Raw genomic sequence first — 24,101 nt, forward strand, 5'->3', positions numbered from 1 at the left:
CCATCCGAGTTTTCCAACAGATCTAATTCGAAGTTTATACTTTTGAGCTGCTCTTCTTCCTTCAGTTTCTTCTGACGCGCCCATTCTTTTGTCGCTTGCTTCATTCTCTTAAGATTGTTCGACAAGTGGATGCTTCTGCTTCCTTCTTCATTATGATTGTCCTTTCTCCATGTATCATGGAAAAGAGCTTCAAAGGATTCATCCTTCAGCCAGGATGAGTTGAATTTAAAAGGGGTTCCTGGTTTTTTTGCATCTCCTTTCAATTCCAGGAGGACCGGGAAATGATCAGAGTGACCCCCTTCCCCGACCCAGTGTCTGAAAACTGATAGAAAATCCACCAGAGGCTCACAGAGAAGGAAGCGGTCTAGTCTTTTGCCCACCCAATCGACACCGAGGCGTCTGTTTCTCCAGGTAGGGCGCAATTTGATCAAAGGAGCATCGACCAGGTGGTAGGAAGCAATTTTATTCATGAAAAAAACAGAGAGGGGGTCCGAGTGGGCATTAGCACCCCAAGATTCCGAATCCCCCAAAGAGAAGTTCAGGTCACCTCCAATGATGAGGTAAGGATGGGAGAGGCAAGAGAGGCTGAAGAAAGAGTTCCAGAAGCGTTCCCTCTCCAGACAGGGCCCATAGATATTCAGGATAAGGAAGGATATACACAACTCTCCAGAATAGAGTTCCATTGCCAAACAGTTTTCAGAACCCCAAGATGAAACTTCCTTGAGCTTCCTCATATTGTAACCTGTAACTACACCCCCCGACCTGCCTTCAGCGTCGAGAGCTGAGAATGCCCACCCAGGCAAAAACTTTTGAAGAGTACAGATAACATCGTCACTTTTCCCCAATGTTTCTTGGAGGAGAATAACATCAGGGTTATAGGAGTGCACAAGGTTTTTGAAGGCTAGCTTTTTCGGCTGGCTAGCTAAGCCTCTGCAGTTGAAGGAAAGTAGAATCATCAAGGAACAGGGGGGGGTGGTGGCTCCGCTCTAAGCACCCCAGGAAGAGTTTTCTGCTTCCCGTCAGTGATATCAATGACAGCTTTGAACTGGGCTTTTGAGAGTAAAGATTTTCTTCCCCTTAACTTCCTTGGCCCAATAACCACTGGGTCCAAGGCAATTCCTCCTACAGCCTGTCCCTTACCCTTTCTATTGGCCAAAGGGCGAAGATTATAAGGTGGGTTATCCAAGATATGAACACAGGATTCAGCAGAAGTAATAGCAATCTCAGAGGGATGTAAGGCATCATCAGAAGGAAGGGAGACCGAGATAATAATACTATCAGAGGAGGCTTTAGATAAATTCAGCGCAGAGAAATCATTTAAAATCTGCCTGGAGGGACCAGGCCTTTCTGAGAGAGACTGTAAAGAGATTGCAGAAGAACATTCGCAAAAAGGAGGAAAAGAAGACGTACCCGCCATGGACGCCCCAACAAGCTCATCAGGTAAGGGAGCCAGGGTGGCCGGCGGATTAATCTGAGCGGCAGCTGCATTTTTACCATCCAAGAGGTGTTCCTGCTCCATTAGATCGATTATTTCTGAAGCCCTCGCCTGGTCTACAGATTGCACTGAAACCTTCTGCTGAGCCCCCCTGCTTCCTGTGCAGGAGCCCCCTGAGGTCGAAAGGGTCTCATCTGACGGCGACGACGACGATGTCCCAATGGACATTCCTTCGCAAGATGACCATACTTATGACACCGAAGACAACGGAAAGGGAGGTTTTCATAGTCCAGAGTTTGAAGGAATTCAAGGTCCCTGTATTTTAACGTCATCGCATCCGCCAATCCCTCCCTCGGATTTAGGCTTACAAGCACTTGAGCCATACTCCTGTCCTTGGTTATGATGTAAGAGTTATCATAATCTAGAAATTTACCTAGGGTATTACCAATAGAGACAAAAACGGATTCCGTCCAGAATTGTAAGGGAAGTCTAGGGAGCTTTACCCAGACAGGGGACTCCGCCAATTTCTCCTTCTGCGCATCAAATAATGGAGTCCATCTGCGAAAAAGAATGGGACGCTTTCCAAAACACCAGTTCCGTTCAAAGACCCAGTCCGCATGTGATTTGCTGTCAAAATGAATACTAAACCAACCCCTTTCCAAAACAAGAATCTCTGATGGCTTGCCCGGGGCTTCTTTCCACTCGGATTGGACCCAGTCCGCTATGTATTCGGCCGAGTACTTCCTTCCTCTTACACGGCCAACCAGAATAGTCTCAGTTGCGTCCATTGTTTGTTCTATGCTGATATCTACCCCCAACAGACAGCACGGACGAAGCTCTTTCTTCTTGATGGACTTCGATTTCTTTCTCTTTGCCCCCACGACTTCCTTGAAGTCCCCTTCCGCTCCCGCAGCATTTGGAATAGGAGCATCCGGCGCAACCGAAACAGGCGGCCCTTGACCCCCTCCTTCAGGCACAGAAGGGACTTCTGCTTCGTCCGACCTCCTCTGCTGGTTTCCTTCAACGGTCCCAACCTCCTTTGAGTAAGCAACAACCTGAGGGATCAAATTAGAGGTCGAGGTCCTAGGGTTTCTGTCAACCCCCCCACAAGATGTGGCCCAGGGCAGTCGATTTATGCAAGCAGCAGCCGGAATGGAGCTTAAAGAAGGTCCTCCGCCACCGTGTGAGGCTTCTTGACCCTGGGGTGCGAAAAGCAGAGGAAAACCTTGCCAGGGGCTAGCTTGACCTTGCGAGACTCCACCAACAAGAGCCACTTGATCCTCGTTCGACGAGATAATACGAGAGAAATGCTTCAAAAATTCCGCCCGATCTTCGACTGCCCGCAGCTGCTCTTGGTTCTCCACAGGAGTAGTGCCCGCCCGCCAAACACCATTCCAGACACTCGGGAGGTTCTCATCTCGTCGACTTACCCCATACTGTGAGCCTCCCGCAATCGCCTCTTTACTGGGACCCTGGATGTTTACATTCTTTGGGAAAAACAAGTCAAGATTCTTGGAAGAGACCTCGTGTCCCCAGCACGTCAAAAGGTCCTCTGGCGCAGGCTCGAGCTCAAGAAATTCGCTATCAAACCCCATCTCTACCGCGCCCAAACAAACTTAAACCGGCACAGCGAGAAAACCGCAACCGTCTCAAAACCCTAATCGTCAAAACCCTTTGCAGTAAACAATGTCGGTTAAAAGGGATTAACCCCATCCTATGGTTGTAAAACTAATGGCCCGAGTACCAACCTCGCCACCGATACCTCGGGGCCAGAGAAAAGTATGACATTTTGGGTGCCGAGTACTGAGAACTGACATTGAACTGTCACCGTATTCAATTATGTGCCAGGGTCATGAGACCTAGGGCCGAGGCCTGAAACCCTTGGTCTCCATTCCCCAATGCGAGAGCTCCCAGGTTCTCACCAACATATGCACTTGCCGTATACACATATTGCTACCCATTCTCACTACATGGTGGACTAGCCAAATTTTTTGTTAGCAAATATATTGTCATTCCTTCCTTTGACTTGGATGTGATGTTTTTAGTGTTTGACAGAATGTCTCAAGTTGGAAGATAGGCTCATGATTGGCTAGCTCTTTCTGAGTCAATAAAAGTGAATGGGAATGCACCAATTTTGGTTCTCTGCATCAACCCTGCTAATCCATCTTTGGGACCTCTCATAAACTTGATTGCTTGATGATAGATTCATAGGGTACTGCACAGAAATAGCTGCTGAGCAATGACTCATAGAGGACTGCACAGGAATAGCTGCTAAGCAAAGTGGGGAATCTTTCTCTCAATATATCACAAAATGCATGTTATTATGCTTGCAAGCAACATTCTTTTGAAACATACAAATGCACTGGACTTGAAATATAATGTCTGAATAAAAATATTCATACAACGGATCAGAATGTGATATTTTTATGAATTTTTATTAAGCTTGTCCACCCTTACTAGCTTATTAAGATCTATAATCCTTGTCAAGTCCCCATGATGAGGACCGGGTGAGCATAAAATCTTGGTAAGTTGATTTACATTTGATCAGTTTTGCTGATAAACGACATTTATGATGAGGCTGAGTCATGAACTGTTTATGAAATAAGGTTCAAGTCCATAACAACGGGAAGAGCCAAATTTTAAGAATGGTATATTTCTAAAATAATGCTTGAAGAGAGTAAGTAGCTAATAGTTTGTTTGTTGTTTTTTTCCGAGCCTTTCTCAGAGTGCATTTTCTGATCACACTTTTATTAGACCTTTTTGATTTATTGATCTGATCAATTTATTATGCTTGAGAGCTTTTTTATGGCCACGGGTGTCTTTGTTTTGCACACCATTCACAGTTTTTACCATGTGATATAACTTGCAATGTTCACCCGGCATACAAAAAGAAGATACTAATTCTTCTAGGAAAACTATTTTACTGTTGACTCTAGTAGAGAGGAGAGGAAAATCTGTCAATTGCAGCAGAACAACTATATTTCTTGGTTCATTGATTCATCAAGAGCCTATGCATATTGCACTATCCCCTTCTTTCTTGCACTGGGACTCTCTTACACTTGCATCTTCTTTTGGTCAAATGTGTGGTTTTCTTAGTTTTTTAGCTAGGCATTTAGTCTTTTGTCTTGTCTGCTCAGTGTTGGGCTAGTAGTTGCTTTTTGACTTCAACATTGTATTTATAATGGATGTACTGTTTTAGTCCCGGTGAGCTACTTCTGTGCTCATTTGTTGGACATAAATAAAATTATCTTATTTCATCTTTATGCATATTAGAATTTTCTTCATGTGTAAATAAGGCATTCCAAATGGCATTAGATGTGACTGGATGCTGTTCACAGGTTTTAGAGGTGGAAAAGGTTCATGAAATGGTGACTATTGGAGAGTATCCTTTATACATAGTACCGGTTGATGAAGATGTCCTGTCATTTGAACTGGAGTTGGCATACAAAGTAAGTTTGACAGATGCTATCTTTCTTCCTATTGGTAGTATGTCTTATTATTTTTCCTTTTTCCTGGTTAGCAAGTTCTGGAATTGTCGTCTTTAGAGTTAAAAACATACTCACATATTGTAGTCCTGTTCTTGGTTACAGGAATGTCAAGTTGATGGCGACACAAGTTCCCTTTGGCATGTCTCAAAAGCTATTCACAAACTTCAGGTTTGTATGGCAATCTAGTGTTGCTCTAGTGTTGCTATCGAATCTTGCTCACAAAAAAATGCAAATGTATACCTTGGATTTTCCTCTCTCAGTGATATGCCATAGATGTATTAAATGTTTCTTTAACACTGTCTCTTTCACAGTCTACCTTTGGTGTCATACCAAATGTGAGAGCAAAAGGCAAGGCGGCTACAAATGTTGCAGATATTCTGAGTCGTATGCAGCAGGAACAGCCTATTGTCTCAGCCAATGTGAGTAAATACCATGAATTGCAGTAGTCTTTCAGAGCAATGTGTTCATATACAAGATATTTAATTATTTATGACGATCTTTTAATTGTTGGTTTTTGCCTGTTTGTCATGCTCAGACAGGGATGCCAGAGATCGATACACTGATTTTACTTGATCGACAGGTAAGGCTTTGAATCTTTTATCTGAATGTCATTTCTTTCACTGTCAGGTGAAGATGCTTACATCCTTCTGGGTGTAGATTCTGCATACTGAATGATTATTATTATTGATATGTAATGATTGTTTAGGGTCAACTTGGAATAATGATAAATAAAACCATCATTACCATTTTTGAGAGCTTTTTGTAGATAGAGTAATATTAATGTTCCAAGAAATACAGATAAAATGCAGTAGGCAAATTCAATAGCAAATCTACTTTCAGCAACAGTAAGAAATCCAATGCCTTGAGCATGGAAACTGAAATGGATTTACTTTCTAACATTTCACACTTAGAAACGAGTTTATCGATATATAAAGTTTAAACAGCAGCAGGAAACCCAAACGGGAAAGCCTGCTTTCTTTGCTGTGGTCTTTTATTGATTGTTCTTTGAGCAAATGGATCGATTACAATTCAATGCACTGCTACTGCATCCAACAATTTGTCAGTGAGAAAGCACTAGGCTTCTCCTTCTTGAAATTTCTAGGGCAAACAAGCTAGAATAATTTTCTTCAACAGATAACTACTGCCAATGATCAGTTAATATTTAATTCCACTTAGCATTCATCCAATATCATTAAGCAGTTATACAGAAGAAAATTTCAACCAATAAGCAAGAAAGAGCAGTAGAAAGTAACCATGAGACAATGAGACGAGACAGAAATTAGGCCTGAGGCCAGGGCAAAACCCATAGATCTTTCCTTATGAGAGAGAGAGTTCAAAGTTCATCAATACATCAGAAACAACAACATCAAGATAATATCCAAACCAGTAACCAAGAACAAGATCAAGTGCCAAGCCCTCCTGATTTTCGGCCCCTTTATTCTGCTTCTAACTTCCTTGGATCAGAGATAATCACATCATAAGTCGCTGTACAAAATGAGGAGAGGTCTTCTTTATATAGTTTTTGAAGGGGGGGGGGGGGGGTCGAATGGGTGCCTCCAAGGGGCCCAACCGACATAAACACTATGAGGTCGACTTGATCAATAGGAGCGCAAAATATAAATTTGAATTTTTCATTTCTTCTCAAGATGAAAATACTGACCATGGCTATTCAAATTCCAACACTCCCTCTTAGCCAGGGAGGTATTTTTCATTCTCTTTCAAGATCAGTCTCCCGACCAATCCATAGGTCTCTCAGCCACAACCTAAGGGAAAGATCACAAGTACAAATCTTTCTCTCTTTCTCTCTATCAAGATCAATCTGCCCAACCAATCCATAGGTCTGTCAATCACAGTCTAAGGGAGAGATCATCAGTCCCATCATAAGGAAAGATACATAGCATCCAACACATCCCAAAGGCCACAAGCATATGGAATCCAAGTCAGTGCCCTAATTACCAATGGGATCAATCAATGAGGCGAAACCAATCATATGCATAGGGTACATCTCCCCGACCACAAACAATGTCTCTCGTTCCACGACCCAAGGGAGAGAACTCAAGATCAATCTCCCCAACCAATCCATAGGTCTCTTGGCAATTGCCTAAGGGAGAGATCACAAAATTATTGTCCCTGACCAAAATGGTCTTTCAGTCAACATGAGTTAAGGGATCATTCGATGCCTTAGAACCAAGCTTCTCGATCAGATTCATTGGCCTCCTGGTCAATTGGCCTAAGGGAGTGACAATCTTCCCAACCAAACTCAATGGTCACCTGGTCAATTGACACAAGGGAGTGAAAATCTTCTCGACCAATCCATGGGTCTTTCAGCTGCAGCCTAAGGAAGATTGATGATGTTATATAATCAATGCTCCCTCTTTAAGAGGAATTCTCAACCATCCCAGGTTCTCACATAATTAAACATCAACAACCTGCTTAACAACAAAAAAGCATGCCATGGTCGAATCCAACAAACAACAACAACCAACTATTCATTCAACCGTCACCGTAGCTTCTCATAGAAGCAAATATTAGTGACTTGCTCATTGACAAACATGTATACCATGGTCGATTTCAGCAAAAGATCAAATAGATTAGCAAACAACTTCCGAAGCCAAACTGCTACCAAATCAGCTACATTTCTAGCTTCAATCGTGCTAAATGAAGCAGGAAAATCCATGTTATTCAGACCAACACAACACTTAGAAGTGCTCTTCTATTTTTAATACATCTAGTCCAAATAGAGTCAACAATTCCATGCATCAAGTGATTCAACGAGCCAATCAGAGGGATTCATGAAATCAACAACAAAGTCTTGCAACTTCTTTGAATTTTCCTCAAGCATCTATGGACTCACAGTCCATTATGCCAAATTGCAATAAGGATTTCTCCAATCTCATGTCTTTACGAAAACAACTCCCTCTTACATAGATCACATAAGTCCTTAGCTCTTGTTAGAAACATATCATCAATGCATAGCAAAAAAATCATGGGCTCATCTTCATGTTAATTTGGTAGCTTAGGGACAAAGTCCTACCTTTGGACAACGTTCCTCATCAAGAAAGACCCCTCCTAGCCCTTGGAAGAATTTAATTTGGTGAAGGAAAAATTTAATTTTTTATGGAAAACCCACAAAGACTCAAAATACAAGTCGACCTGGACAAGGAAAAGCCACCTCCAAAGTCACATATAAATACAAGTCAAGGCAACCTCATTTGGACATCATCATCACACATCTTCTTCTCTTTGTAGGTTTGACTTCTTTTCAATATGGCAAGTCGCTATCACACATGCGAGTAGGAGAGAGAAGACATTTGGGTGGGCCGAAATTTGTCTTTGACCAATGTTGACTTTTTGGAGTTTTTGAGTGGTTTGACTTGAAATTTTGAATCTGTTTTGAAGGCTGAATTCTTTAGCAAAGACAACGAACTTTTCTAGGCACTTTGACCTTGGTTGATTGCAGTTTTGCAACTAGGGTTTCAACAAACTGCATTTTGACCAACGTTCAAGGCCACATTTTTGGATAGTTGACCGAGATCTTTTGGAGGCAAGTTGATCATTGACCATTGGCCAATTGGGATTGCTGCTGTTGCGATTGAATTTGACCAGAATTGCAGATTTGACTCATTACCAGATTTGACTATTGGGCTCATCTTTTGGATATTGATTGGTTAGTTTTGTTGGCTAGTCAAAGATTTGACTTTGACTCTTGATTGATGAATTGGAACATTGTAATCTCTTTGCTAAACATTTGATGACAATCTAGTAGAAGAAGAATTTGAAAGGGTTTTTCTCCTTTGGGGATTTTCCCTGGTCTTTGACCAAATTTTGTCTCTTGTTATTGCTCTTGATTGTCTTCTATCTACAATTGCTATTTATCATTGAAAGATTGAGTTTGATTGCTAATTGAAGAAAATATTGGGCTAAGAGGTTGTACAAAGAATAAAATAATGGCAATTTAACATGGTATCAGAGCCAAGGTGAAGACAAGCCCAAAGAGTCAAGAGACAAGCACAATCATCTTTGAAAGAAGCTAAAGGAGCCTATTTGACTTGGTTAAGATGTTTACCTCTTATTTCAAGGACATAGAGAAGCTGGGTGATTCATCTAACTTTGCTCTTTGGAAGATCAGGTTGGAAGTCATACTAGATGACAATGATCTTTTGGAATATGTGGAAGGAAAAGTACTTGAGCCATCGAAAAATGCTCTTGCTGCTACCAAATCAAAATATAAGAAAGGTGAGCTCAAAGCCAAGAAAATTCTTATTGATTCATTGGAAAATCATTTACTTACTTATGTTGGAAAATTGAAGAAGTCCAAAGATATCTATGATAAGCTGGTTGGGATCTATGAGGTCAACAATTTGAATCACATTCTCTCCTTGAAGAATCAACTCAAGGTCATGAAGATGAATAAGGGGGAATCTGTGCAATCCTATGTCATGTGGATATCCCAACTAAGGGATCAATTGCAGATTGCTAGTAAGCCTATATTTGACAAAGAGCTGGTGTTGGTCACTCTTCAAGGCCTTCCTCCTATTTGGGAAACCTTCATTACTATTATTAGCAATAATGACCAGTTCCTGACATTTGATGAGCTCATTGGCAAGTGCACTCAAGAAGAAACTAGGATGATCTCCAGAGATAGGATTCAAAAGCATGAAGAAGGAGAGCCCTTTGCATTTGCTGCACAAGGCAAGAAGAGGAAAGGAAGAGGGAGACTACCTGGTTCAAGAAAGCCTGCCCCTGAATCATGTTGAGAAATCTAGGGGCAACAATATAGGTGATTTTTCTTTACTTATGATAACTGCTTGTGAATGATCTTTACTTTCCTTGATTAGATTCTTCTTTGACTTGATTATTATTATGTTCTATTCATCAAACAATTACCAAAACATAAACAACAATGAGACAAAGGACACAAGATGTAGGCTATCAGCCAGGGCCAAAACCTCTCCAAGCTTGAGAAGAAAACCCACCAAATTCTTCTTCTTATAGAGTCTTCAATTGACAAATTCCAAGACCTAGACCCTTGACCTAATAACCACTCCAAGACCAAGTCAATGCTTCTTCCTGATGAACTTCTCCTTCTCTAAGTCAACGCTGGTCAAACTTGTACAACTTCAGATTTTAGCCCTAAATCAGAATTTCAGTTTACTGTTGCAGACCGCAATTTCAGCCTCTTCTGTAGAAACCCTAGGTCACACGTGTGGCTGTAATATGGACAAATTATCCTCCTTTTGACTTCGCTTGACCTGGAATCCCTTCCTTGACTATTCAACTTGCTAATTTTACCTTCTTTGACCCAACTTTGGCTCCCTTTGAATGACTGCAATTCTCGGCTTTCATTGCTGCAAATGATGCCCTAACCTTCGCATGTGTGGAGGAGAATTAGCCCAAAACAGATAAGAAAAAGCTTCACTCTTCTTCCTTTGCTGGGTATCCGGCTCCTTATTCTTCCTTGATCAAGCTTTTTTTGATGCTTGGGTGTGAGATCCTTTAGAGAGGTCGAGTTCTCCTTTATATAGCCCTTCATGAGCCCTCAAATAGGCCAACTTCATCTTCTATAGAGGCCGACTATTTTCTTTGTAGGCTGACTTGATCATAAGCACTTGACAAGGTCTTGGAGGGTTATTCGGCTTGAATTTGACTTAAATTTTTTTTATTACAATATGTAACATGCCCAAGAAGGGTTATTCATACATGGCAATGACTCTTGACTTTATGGACTCAATGACAAATCCTAGAAGGTCTTAATGGGAGCTTGAACTAAAATAAATTTCCCTTGAGCATGAAACACATGCCTCAAGAACAATAATAATAAATTTAATTTTCTCTTTTCATTGAATACATAAAATCAACATTACATATGTCATTATGAAGACCGAACCTAGTTACATATTTCAACACTCTTAACTAGGGAGGTATTCATAATCCATACAAGTTACTTGGACATTCTCAATCTGAAGAATTCTCATAAGAAGAGTTGGATTGGTAACCTATTTTTATAACATCATATCATCCAACATTGTCACATAACAAGGCCTTGACTAACAACTCTATCTCTCCACAAGATCAAAGCACAATGCTGGCGAGACAAATGATTTATAAACACCCTCATCATTGTCTCTCTCAGAACATACCCCACCCAGGTTCTCTCAGAGTATGTTCCACTAGGACTATTCTTATCTTTGATTCCCAGTCCTCAAAGAATATCAATCCTCTTTACGACTACTCTTATCTTGGATGCCCTATCACATCCTCAAAGAGTATCAGATGCCAGATGCTTACCCAATCCTCCATTCTTTCTTCCCAAGTGAGGATAAGAATGATGTGTCTATCTCTCCCTCTCAACCAGGGAGGATATGCCCATTCCAATGAAGTAATGCACCCATTCTTATAAAATGAATGTACCTAAGCTCCCGCTTATCCAGGGACTTGACCAAGCTCCCTCTTAATCATGGACTTGCTTCCAAGTTCCAATAGCTCTTTAGGAGGAGATCTTTGGACAATCAACTGCTTGAAGAGCTCCTCCTTTCGATGTCATGAACTTCTTTCTCATCATTCTGAAGTCTTCATCTTTTGGGACTTCTTTGTAGGGCATCAACCATCCATCACTTTCATTTATGAATCATGTCAGTCATGTCATCCTTTCTTTCATCGGAAAGTGATCCATTAGTCCATATCTGGCCTTCCTTCATACCTTGCTACCTTCTTCACATCATGTTTCCTTCAGGATCTTTCATCCTACCACATGAGTATCAATTGTAGATGACATCTACAACTCTTCCTTTGGTAGCCTTGCATTAGCCCATCCAGATATTGTTCAAAAATCAAGAATGAACATTAAATCAAAATTACCTTTGTGATGGTCTTTTCATCATGACATCTGCTTTGTTGTAACATCAACATCTTGCATACATATTGACACATCTCCAAAAATATTAAATGTCAAGGGTCTCTTTCCTTTCCAGACTTCATCGAAGTCTTCATACCTTTTTCATGGAGATGTCACAATCAATCCTTCTAGTCATTGGATGTTTATTTCCTTTTCTATGTGTCCATAGTTGCATCTTTCATGACCTCTCCTTACTTTCTTCACATATTGCTTCTTGGGAACTTCCATCCATTGATCTTTCATTTTTGTCAACAACCTCATATTCCATATGAGAACTTATTATGTTGATTTCATCTAGTCAATATGTGAACCATGCCTTTATGCATCCTTCCAAAGGAGGAGATCCCTTTTTCTTGATCATGCTCATGAGGTGGAGTGTTTATGCAAGCTATTTGCAACTATATGACATTACTCAATTTTATCATATACAAGCATACATACCTCATCTCTTCTTTTTGGTCATCTAGACTTCCTTCAACAACTTCCTTGATTGAAAGAACTTCAATCACCTTGACTTGCCTTACTTCTTTTGACATCATACCATTATCCTGTGAATTCCATACAAGGTGGAATTCTCGGCAAGATGCTTCTTCTAGTTGGTGAACCTTCCAATGAAGATTCCAATGGAGGATCTTAATCATCCTCATCTCGCAAATGCTCCTTTTGAGAAAAGTATGTTGGGTTCTATACCAGATGACTTTCTTCTTCCCATAAGTACTACTTATGCTTCTGATGAGGTTACCAAGAGCTACTTCCTTCTATAGGTGATTGCTATAAACTTCTAATTCAGCTATCTTTCACATTTCTTTATGATGATGTCACGAGCTCTTGCTTTCAATCATATGCTTCTATGATGCCATCTCCTAACATGATGCATCCTATCATGCTTCTAATGATTCCTACATAATATCTATACTTTACAACATAAAACTTGAAACAAAAACTTGAGAAGAACTAGGTGAGGAAGACTATCACAATCATAGTAGAGATCTTTTACTTCCTCCTCGGATTTCTTCTTTTATGCTTCTTCCACTTCTTTAGTGATATGGGCTTCTTCCCTTCCTCTTTTGTTGTTGTCCTTCTTGAGCTTTGGACAATCTCTCTTGTAGTGCCCATATTCATGGCAACCATAGCATTGAACCTTCAACATGTTCATCTTCTTTTTTTGAGGACCCAGCTTACCAAACTTACCTTTTCTTCTAGCCATGGCAGCGAATGCTTGAGCTTGCTCGCTTGATCCTACGTCGATTTTTGCCTTCAGCGTGGTTTCTCCGATTTTGCACAATGACCATAGTTCATTGAATGGAGTAGCTTCCTTCTTAGATGTTGGATGTGAATTTGCCAGATTCCTTTGGTAGTGCATTGAGCACTATGGTTGTCATTTCCTTTTTTGACATTATCTCTCCCAACTCTTGCAGTTGATCCCTTATTTCAGACACCCTCATAAAGTATGAGGCTATTCCTTCTTCTTTCGATATCTTCATTTTGTAGAGTTCTTATCTTAATGAGATCACTTCTCCTGTAGTGCTTACGGAGAACAAGTCTACAAGTTTGTCATATATTTCTTTTGAAGTTTCTAATTTTGATACATAGCGATTGAGGGGATCTTTAATAGATTTTATAAGAATCCTTTGAGCCCTTACTTCTCCTTTCATGAATTTTGTAAGTGCTTGAGCTTCTTCCTTTGGAGGTTTAGTGATTGAGCCCTTAAGATGTTCCATGACCTCATTTTCTATGAGGTTTAGATCTGTGCTTTTCTTCCATCCAAGAAAGTTTGAAACCCCAACCAATTTGTTGCTTTCCTTGCAAAAAGACATTTTGACATATTCAGATGTAGACATAAATATACTTGTGAAGGTACTCCTTGATGACATTATCTTCAGACTGTTGCCTTCTTGATTTTAATGATGATATTGGTAATAGATGACTTCTTCTTGATGAAGATGTCTTCCTTCAAAAAGTGATCCTTGATCTAATGAAATGGATATCACCTTGAATCCTTGATGATGACAATGCCTTTGTTCTTGATTCCTTAGATGAGTAGACTTCAAGATGCTTCAGATAATAGTTCTTTCTTTGTGATAGGGTCTTTGAGTTTTCCTTCTTCAAAGTGATGATTGAGCGAGGTTCCCAAGAATGCTTTAAGTGTAGATGCCTTCTTTAAACGAACTAGGGTTTTGACTTCCTTCATGATGATGATGTAGTCCTTGTCTTCAAAATCCCTTGGAGATGAGAGGATCTTCTTGATGCTTTGATGCCTTTGATGATCTATTAGTACTTCGGTCCTTTTTTGTCCTTTGATGAGCTTCCCTTTCTTGACTTGTCACCTTAGCTCTGATTCCATGTTGAGAAAACTAGGGGTAGCAATATAGGTGATTTCTCGATACTTATGATAATTGCTTGTGAATGCCTTTTACTTTTCTTGATTAGATTCGTCTTTAGCTTGATTATTATTATGTTCTCTTCATCAAACAATTACCTAAACATAAAGAACAATGAGACAAAGGACACAAGATGTAGGCTATCAGCCAGGGCGAAAACCTCTCCAAGCTTGAGAGGAAAACCCACCGAATTCTTCTTCTTATAGAATCTTCAATTGACGAATTCTAAGACCTAGACCCTTGACCTAATAACCACTCTAAGACCAAGTCAATGCTTCTTCTTGATGAACTTCTCCTTCTCCAAGTCAACGCTGGTCAAACTTGTATCACAACTTCAAATTTCAGCCCTAACTTAGAATTTAGGCTAGCTGTTGTAGACTGCAATTTCGACCTCTTCTACAAAACCCCTAGGTCACACGTGTGGCTAGAATATGGACAGATCATCCTCCCTTTGACTTCGCTTGACTTGGACTCCCTTCCTTGATTATTCGGCTCACTAATTTTACATTATTTGACCCAAATTCGTCCCCCTTTTAGTGAATGCAATTTTCGGCTTTCACTGCTGCAAATGATGCCCTAACCTTCGCACGTGTGGAGGAGAATTAGCCCAAAACAGATCATAAAAAGCTTCGCTCTTCTTCATTCGCTGGGTATTAGGCTCCTTATTCTTCCTTGATCGAACTTTTTTTGATGCTTGAGTGAGATATACTTTAGAGAGGCCGAGTTCTCCTTTATATAGCCCTTCATGAGCCCTCAAATAGGCCGACTTGCTCCTTTGTAGGCCGACTTGATCATAAGCACTTGAGAAGGTCGTGGAGGGTTATTTGGCTTGAGTTTGACTTAGATAATTTTTATTACAATATGTAACATGCCTAAGAAGGGTTATTCATACATGACAATGACTCTTGACTTTATGGACTCAATGACAAATCCTAGAAGGTCTCAACGGGAGCTTGACCTAAAATAAATTTTCCTTGAGCATGAAACCCATGCCTCAAGAACAATAATAATAAATTTAATTTTCTCTTTTCTTTGAATACATAAAATCAACATTAAATATGTCATTATGAAGACCAAACCTAGTTACATATTTCAACAAATCAAAGGACTCTAATAGAAGATTAAGGAATATTGAATGCGACAATTGTCACAACCATGGTCACTATGCCTGAGATTGTCTGAAAAAGAAAGATGCTCAAAGGTCCAATTACAACAACAATCATGACTTCAACAACAATAGGTTCAATGATACAAGAAGAAGAGATGCTCCTAATGATTGTGAAGAAGGCCCTCGTCTTCAAAAGAGATCAAGAAACCCTAGGTATGGAAATAATGCAGCCGCCACTCAATTTGAATTTATTCTTATTTCTGCCCTTTCTAGTTCCTCTCCTCCAGATTCTTGTGATAGTTGACTGGTAGATAGTGGGGCTTCTAGACATTTCTCTGGGTATCGTGAAGTCCTCTTAAATCAGGTTGAGAGGGAGACAAATCTAAAGATCATCCTTGGAGACAACTCCACTTATCTGGTGAAGGGATTTGGTTCTGTTAAATTTCATTTGGACTTTGGGGTTTTGAAAATAACAACTATCAAACATGAAATGAGTAGTAAAATACACAGTGAGACAATGAACAAGAGACACAAAGAATTAGGCCAGAGGCTAGGGCAAAACCCACAAGGGGAAAACCCAAAATTGCTTTCCTTATGAGAGAGAATCCAATGGCCATCAATGTTGTCCAGAAACAGAGTAATAATCATTATAACTGACCAGAATAACACCAAAATACAAGCCTCCATATTCTTCACAGATTTCGTCCTTCTTTTCCCATATATAGCTTGTAGAAAATAGAATTGATACTACAAAATGAATTTCCCAAATAAGGAGCAATTGTCTCTCTCCCTCTCTCTCTCTCACACACACACATACACACACACATATAGTCATCATAGGGGTTCGAATGGGTGCCTCTATGGGGCCCAACCAACCTACCATTTAGTGGAGCTGACTTATCATCTTTTAGGAGGCAAAAATATAATTTAAATTTCCAATTTTGTCATTATGAAAATATTGACCATGGCTACTGTTAGTGTCAGTCTTTCCAGCCTTCCTCCAGTGATCAAATATGCTCTTACAAAGTGGTCTCAGAGTGTCAAGGTCAAATTTTGTCATTTCAAAGAGTTTTCAAGCAAAATTTGGTCACTAGGCGTTAGGTCTAGGGTTTGCTTTCACTCCTTCTAAAAGTTGTCCAAATGTCGGTCCATGTCATCATTCAGCTGAGTCTATCATCATTCATAGGGTTTTCATTATCATGTCAGTGTCAAATGAGTCATTTTACACCTTGTTCATGCTTCAGTTGCGCCTAGGCAAGGTCATTTCTCTCGAATGGTCAAATCATCGGCAAAACTTGTATCCTGATGTTCATACACCTTCCCCTATCCTTAAAGTACCTTATTAAAAGCTTCCCATCCCTTAGATCCGCAAAATTCCTCATTTTCGCACAAACCCTAGTTTCTAGCTACAACCTGGCAATTTTCTAGGTTGGGCCTGTGTTTTGCCCTTTTCGACCCCTTCCCCTCGCTCAATCTTTGAGATTCCACTTTCCCCTGCTTCCTAACATCCCTCCCCACTCCCAAAAATTTCCCCAAGAATTTAGAAGCCCCCTATCCTCTTCATTTCGCTCCATTTCGACAAAATTCCTTGTTTCACACATCGGGACAAGTCGCCCTCAAATGATGTTCCAGAGCAATAAAAGATGAATTTTGGAAAACTGAGAGGGGTTTTTGTCCATAACATGCCAAAGAAGAAAAACCTCCTTCAGTTTTTGCACAGGTGTCATGGTTTTAGAGAAATGTCAAAATTGCAATCGCCAGATCCAAGGAGGTTGGCCAAGGCACTAAAACGACGGAAAAGGCCTGATCCACTCCAAATTTTGGCCAAAGCCTCTTTGACTGAGCATGGTACTTTATTGGAGACTCCCAGCCCAAATTTCAAGAAATTTGGAGAAAATTTTGTCAATTGTGAATTTTTTGTGCCAAACACAGGGTTTCCTCCCCAACGGGTCGCGCGCCTTTCGTTGGGCAACTCCATTTTGGGAAAACTCAGCATTTCTGGATTTGTCATGGAAAGTTACACTTGCTCAGCCATTGCCAAGAAATTTCACCAAGTTTTGGGCCTCGAGAAGGTCAAAAAACAAGCAAAAAATGACTTTCTGCCACATTTTTGACACACAGGAAGCAGTCTTGGGAGATTGCAATTTTGGAGGGGCAAATGATCACCAAATTCAGAAATTCCACTTGGGTTGGAAAGTAGACATCCAGACCTTTCCAACAAGCCCACTTTTGCCTCATTTGGACACCGGGAAGTACCTCAAAATCAGCTGCAAAGTAGCGCGACCCGTTCAGGAAGAGGGCGCGACCTGTTGGGCAGTTTTCACAGGATTTCATCTACAGCTTAGGAATTCGTCCAGTTTTGACTAGTTTTGACTTGTGATGGGATTTTTCACCCTCTTTGATGTAATTAATGTATTTTCATGTTGACATGACACTTATTTACCTATTCTAGAAGATTCATTCATGAAATAGCAAACATTTAATGAATGAATTGGTTTCCTAGCTTATAGAGGCAAGTTGTTTTGACTGTCTAGATTTTAGTGCTCAGTTTAGAATTGGTTGAAACAGCTCCTAGAAGGATGAGCTCGACGCCTAGAGGCAAGGAAAGGTGTTAGCTTGCTTATATTATGTATTTTCTTAGTCATTTTCAGAGGTTGGAGAGGTTGGACTCTTGAGGGAGAAGCTACTATTGTATTATTCATTGTATCTCTGCAGTTTTGGCAAAGGAAGAAAGACCAGGGTTTTGCAGTCTTTTTTGGGATTCCTGTGGTTACATGTATTGATGGTGTGTATCTCTTTGTACTTGTAAATTTGTTATGTGATTCATCATCTTACTTTTCCTTCTGCAAATTAGGCGAATGAAGTGTTAAAGTAGAATTCATGATTGTCATGCTCTGCTTTTAAGTTTGCTTAATATTTATGTTTTCATCTGTCTAAAGAGAACTCTTGAAGGTTTCTTGCTCTCTTTAGCTCCTCACCGGTCATTTCTATCCATCCATTTAATTTAAAGGCATCAGTACAGTCTCCTACCTTGCCCCAAAGAACCCCCTGCAAAAACTGTGTCCAATCCCCGCACCCATAATTGCCTTTCCCCAACTTTCCACCAAAACCCTAAAAATCCCAAATTAAACCTTTTGATCAGTTTACTAGCCTAAAATCAGTGTTTCCTCATTGGCTATCTCGCCTGTTGAAGATCTTTACCGAGATAGACCGGAGAGAGCCCTCTCCTGCCCCATAGGGCTAGCTACGAGGCTAAGTGGTTTGATGTTGCCTTGAAGTTTACCTTTCTCAGCCTCATGCGTTCAATGGCTCATAGAGCAATCATCCACAACACTGTGCCAAGCTGGTAATGCTGCTGCAAATACTGGGCACTGATGTCCAATGCTGGTGGCACAATCCAAGGTGCCTTAGATCATCCCTATGACTTGTTTGCAATGCTGTCAAACTCTGCCCAAGGAGAGCTACAAGCATACGTCTTATTACTGCTCAGATATTATTATGAAGTACCTTCCAGATTGTTGTCATGCACTGTTTTCCCTGTTTCATTGCTTGGTCATGTCAAGTCAAAGTCAAAGCATCATATCAATGTCCTGCAAGATCACTTAGATCTCTGCCATATATCAATGTCGAATCTCAACTTCATACAAGAGTCACTATCTTATTAACTTATTAACTGAGGTCACTGTAGGTACAATCAATGTCACTGTTGAAGCCTATATGTTACTGTGTCACGTCCCTGTAGTGTAAGCCACTATTGATTATGAAGATAAATTCCTTAGTCACAAAAACTTATGTAGCAGATGATGCAACTGACTTACATACACTCAATTGGTCAGATTGCATACAAGTGCAGGCTCAAGTTTTATACTTCACTTAAGTCGGCTTTGAATACTATTGAGGATACAACCACTGTCTTACCAAAGCTCTGCTATATTGTTATAAGCTGTGAATTATTGTCATGCATATGTATAGATTAGTACTATATATACTGTGTCAACTATAGTGTATAGATTACTGCTATAGATCTCTGCTATGTTGATTAGTTTAATATGTATACTGTTATGCAGGCTGTGTATAGTATGTAAGCAACCAAGTCAAGAGATCAAGTGTTGAATCATGTTGTTGATGAGAAACTGCACTGTTCTGAGGCTTTAAGAGAATATCAATCACCACAACAAAACTAGAAATCAAAGATTGGCTTAGTGCATTTGATCCATAACATAAATCTGTACCAAAATTTGAAGTCAATGATTGGCTTAGTGTATTTTGATCCTTGAAATTGCTCACTGATACAATGAGATTACTGCCACTGTTTTATGATGAAAATCAAAGTCATATATTGACAGGGGAATCTCTGTCCATACTATAAAGTAGATGCCAAAATGCTAAGGAATTTTCAATGAAGATCTGAACCTTATTGCCAAGGTCTGAACTAAACGAGTGAGGGTCAAATTGGAGGTCTTCCCTGAAACCCAAAAGCCCACAAAACTTGTGACAATTACCCCAAATAGTTCAGTGGTTTTTGGTGCCCTAGATGATTGATTAACTGCTATAAGTCCGACCCTTGATGTCGAAACTAAACACTAAATACCAAGACAAATTGCAGTGAAAAGCACTGATTAAGGTGTAATGGATATCCCTTCAAAATGTAGCAAAACTTTGATCCAAAAAATGTAACCAAATCGACACTTGATTATACTGCAAGGGGGCTGAAAATCTGTGATGAAGACTTGTACCTAACTTCTAAACAAATGCTCCAAACTACTGCAATAATGCCTAAGGAAATGATAAAGGAAACAACAGTATACAGGACCAAGGTACTTACAGACAATCCGAACTTATTGAAGACTAAACAAAAGCTTACCTGAAGGCCGAAGACTATAATTTGTGAGTCTTTGCTTCAACATTATCCTCGCTCTTCATCAAAAGAGTGACCTGTAATATAGGTCCTGCACCCTTTGTTGTGCCCTAAATGAGACAGTCTTCCACCAGCAAACTCAGGTAAATTCAAGGATCTCAGGTCCGAAGTTCAATACAGATCCGAAACTTTAATTCTGTGATGATGGTGAGTTATGAAGGAGTAATTAGACCCTAAACTACCAGTCCGAGACCAAGATAACACCTTGCGCTTCGCTCTCCTTGAAAAGACCTGAACCAACGAATCACAAGACACAATAAAACCTAACCCTACCCTCTTAAGAACTTCACTGTTTTCCTCAGGCAGCCGAAAATTTCAGAGCTAAACATAAGAAAGTTCATTGAATTTTTTGTGTGTTATGAGAGTATATTAGGTCTTCTTTTATATTCTCATGTGTGGGCATAAGAGGGGTTTCTAAGGTGAACGTTGGAGGAGTCTCTAAAATGAAATTAAATTTTTGGAAGATATTTAATAGGTAAACCCCTTTTGAAGTTTAATGTAGTTTGAATTTAGAGACCCAAAGGTGAGTTTGATAATCTTTTGGAAGGAGGTTCAATGTTTTAAAAATTTGAGGCAAACACGCTATGATACCCTAGGTCAAAGTAGTATAGTATGCCATCTCTTTGACTTTTCTAATGAACTCAAATGAGCGGTTATCTTAAGCCCTTAAGCAAAATAGATTTGCTGCCTTCATGTTGAGGAATTCGGCTTTTTAATTAAGGAGGTATACTTCCTATGGGTGAAAACAACACATATGATGCCTTCCTAAAAATATTGTGCCACAAGACATGATAAATAACCTTTGTGCTTGGTGTTTAATGACCACACCTAATGAATGTGTGCTATGTCACCACCCCTTGGGGTTTTAGCCTAGAAATTGGGGTCTTCAGCGTCAAACGTGAATATCTCTCAAACTAGGCGGCCTCTCGTGGCATACCACATACCACCAGAAACATCTCAACGAGGAGAATCCAATGACGTGGATCGTTGAGATAAAGTCAATGATTAGCTTCTCCAAAATCCCTCTACAAGTTTGGGGTATATCCCTTGACCAGGGAACCCAAGCCTAGAACTTAGGGTTTTCAACCATCTAATAGTGGAGCTTCCAACTTGATGTAATCCAAAAAATATAAGAGCGTTCATTAACTTGTTTGACATCAATGACAAGTGTTTAGTCAAAGTCAAGCCCTAGAGTTGACATCAATGACAACACCATCCAACATACCTCATATTGGATTTACCTGACTTCCATGATCACGGGAATTGTTTCAAAGAGATATTCAAATCTCATTCGAAAGAGACTGCTTTTCTAAGATGTGCTTCTCAAAGTATCGATTTAACAATTCAAACATGTAGTGTCAATGCCATCTCTTTTGGAGGAGAAGTATCTTGGTGTGATAAATTCCTACAAAGAATTATTGAGGTAACCGTCATAGCACTGTTATCATCACATATTCGAGCTACAGGATTTTGCCATAGAGCATGCCACAAGCCATCAACGAGTCACCATTGCAATGACATCACTGTCATCTTCGAGGTATACAATAGAAATTACCGTTATTATCTATTGTAGTTAAGAACAATTTTTTAATGTGTGATCAAGTCACACTAATGTGAGCCACCACAATTACATGACAACCCACTGTAGTTACAACAACAAGTTCTATAATGCGAACTTCCAATGTGAACTTCTCATGTGCTGCAACAAGCTCCATCTTATTATGAGGAGGTTATTGATTCGATTGAAAGATGGTTAATTGAAGGTGATCCGGATAGACTTAAGAATGATAAAGATCAGATGCGGGCTAAAGAAAGACATATCACGCATACTTCATCTAATAGTTTTGAAACAGAAAGTTCCAGGTCATCAGTAATTCAACCTGCCAGAAAGAAAAAGCGCAAGAGAAAGAAAATAAGAAGAAGATTTGACGCATCAGACGGCCGCGAGCAACTTGATTTTCGGATAGGAAAGAGTCCTACCATATGCAAAATTGGACATGGCACATCCGACAAGCAGCCGACAGATTTGCCTGAAAGCAGGCAAATGCTTAGTATACACTATATTGAACACATCTGATGCCATGGGGCATCCTTTGTATCGTATTTCTAACCCTACTCCTTGTTTTTCCGCATTTTCATTTCTGCTTTAGATAGTTAATAAATGAAGAGCTTTTTTCTTTCCTGTGCTTAATGTATATGCTGATTTTTGGATGGACGCTACTTATTTTTGTGTTGTATGGATGCAGATTCTGGATTCTCACATTCCTGCAAGCAGCAAAGTGTCCCCAAGTAGAGCCAGATGTTGACCTCTACTGGTCAACTACCCATGCAGTGCACCCCCTTTTTCTTGACAGAAAGGGGCAGCACCTGATCGATGTGTCCGTGCCATCCTGCCATCATCAGCAGCTTGATCTTTTTTGATTGTAAACCCAGTCTGCATGTATGAATTGTAAATAATCTTAGCAGACATGAGTCGTGTATGTGAATTGCCTAGGTGGACCTAACTTTCTAGTGGTAATCTACGTCCCGTAAGGTTTTTCGTCTCACCGATCCATGGATCGGCAGAGTTTTCCTTCAAACCTGACCCCAAAGCCGGGATGGATTTTGTCATTGGAATTTTAGGAGAATCCTAGTGTGTTGATCTGCTAGATTATAGTTGTGTCGCAAAACTGGGTGATTTGTGAGGGTCTATGTTAAAGGGGTTTTCTCCCTTAAGATGTAAATTGTAAAAGTCATGATGTAATGTGTCCTGAGGGTCGAAAAATGTTCTAAATCCCCTCATGAGTCTTAAGTCCTAGGTCCTAGGTGATGTTTCCGAAGGCTTAGTTCGATGATCCATTTTAAAATGAATTAAAAAATTAAAAAATAAATAAAAATAATAAAATAATAAAATAAATAAAAAATAAAAAAATGAAATAAATAAAAAATAATAAAAAATTAAAAAATAAAGCAAAAACCCTAAATTAATAAAATAATAATATTTTAAGTGAATGCATGCAAAATATTATTTTAATAATAAGTTAATAAATCGACAGATGAGATCAAGAGATGTCTTGATCCTCATCAACGGTCGAGATCATTTCAGCATGGATCACTCGAACTAGCCGTTGGAGTCATTTCCTTTATATAGGGTGCTAGGGGTCATTTCAGATCATTGGATGTGTGAGTCTGATACTGAAGAAGCTCTCTTGTAAATCTGTTTCTGGTTAATAAAAGAAGACTTTGGGGTCCATATCTTGCTGGTGTTACTCTTTTGAAATGCTGTGAGATTGTTTAAATTTTCTGCATATTTTCTTTTCAACCATTAATAATAGCTTTTTTGTAGAGTAGTGTGGGCACATGTATCTTGTCCACTTGCTAGGGTTTGAGTGCTGTTAGGGTTTCTGAAGTAATGGCAGGTATCTCCATTACTGTTTGAGATCTAGCAGCATTTTTGCCCTCTTTATTGACGGTTGTTTTGAGCTGTGCAAAAAGCATTTTCTGAAGGAATTTTGTGGGCGTTCGGGGAAGTTCTCGGCTGAACCAGCCAACTCCCGCAAGCATTTTTTGCTGAGCCCAGTTGGATTTGATCCTGGGTCTATCATTCGGTTTATTTTTCTAATTTGCATGAGAGATTTTCTGAAGTTCTTCACAGTGAAAATATGAAAATCTTTATTTCTTTAAAATATTTCTGTGCTTATTGTTGAATCTGGCTGTTAAGGGGCCAAATCTGTAAATTAATCAGCTGTTGTAGGGTTTCAAAATTTTTTGATTTAGGGTTTTAAATCTCTGCTTTACACAGATTTTTCATTTGGGTGTTTATTCTCTTTTGTGTTTTCTTGTACAGGGTTTTCAGAGATATTATCTGATACGTTCTCCTCACCGCTGTCTGGTTAT

General features: G+C 39.8%; 1 protein-coding gene across 2 annotated transcripts in view; it reads left to right on the plus strand.

Annotated features, from left to right (window-relative positions):
- ATVPS33 (Sec1/munc18-like (SM) proteins superfamily) overlaps nucleotides 1-24,101 on the plus strand; it is a 457,978-nt gene that overhangs the window by 18,745 nt on the left and 415,132 nt on the right. For both annotated transcript variants that reach the window (XR_016263097.1, XM_089441389.1), the window contains exons 5-8: nucleotides 4,774-4,884; nucleotides 5,026-5,091; nucleotides 5,235-5,342; nucleotides 5,459-5,503. Coding sequence is in view for 1 of the 2 variants with exons in the window: in XM_089441389.1 (XP_089297515.1) it covers nucleotides 4,774-4,884; nucleotides 5,026-5,091; nucleotides 5,235-5,342; nucleotides 5,459-5,503 (330 nt within the window). In the remaining variant the exon portion in view is untranslated. The remainder of the gene's footprint in view (nucleotides 1-4,773; nucleotides 4,885-5,025; nucleotides 5,092-5,234; nucleotides 5,343-5,458; nucleotides 5,504-24,101) is intronic.

This window comes from Pinus tabuliformis, chromosome 9 (genome assembly GCF_031772625.1).
Source record: "Pinus tabuliformis cultivar Carrire ecotype Pingquan chromosome 9, CPIR1, whole genome shotgun sequence".
Taxonomy (NCBI): Eukaryota; Viridiplantae; Streptophyta; class Pinopsida; order Pinales; family Pinaceae; genus Pinus; species Pinus tabuliformis.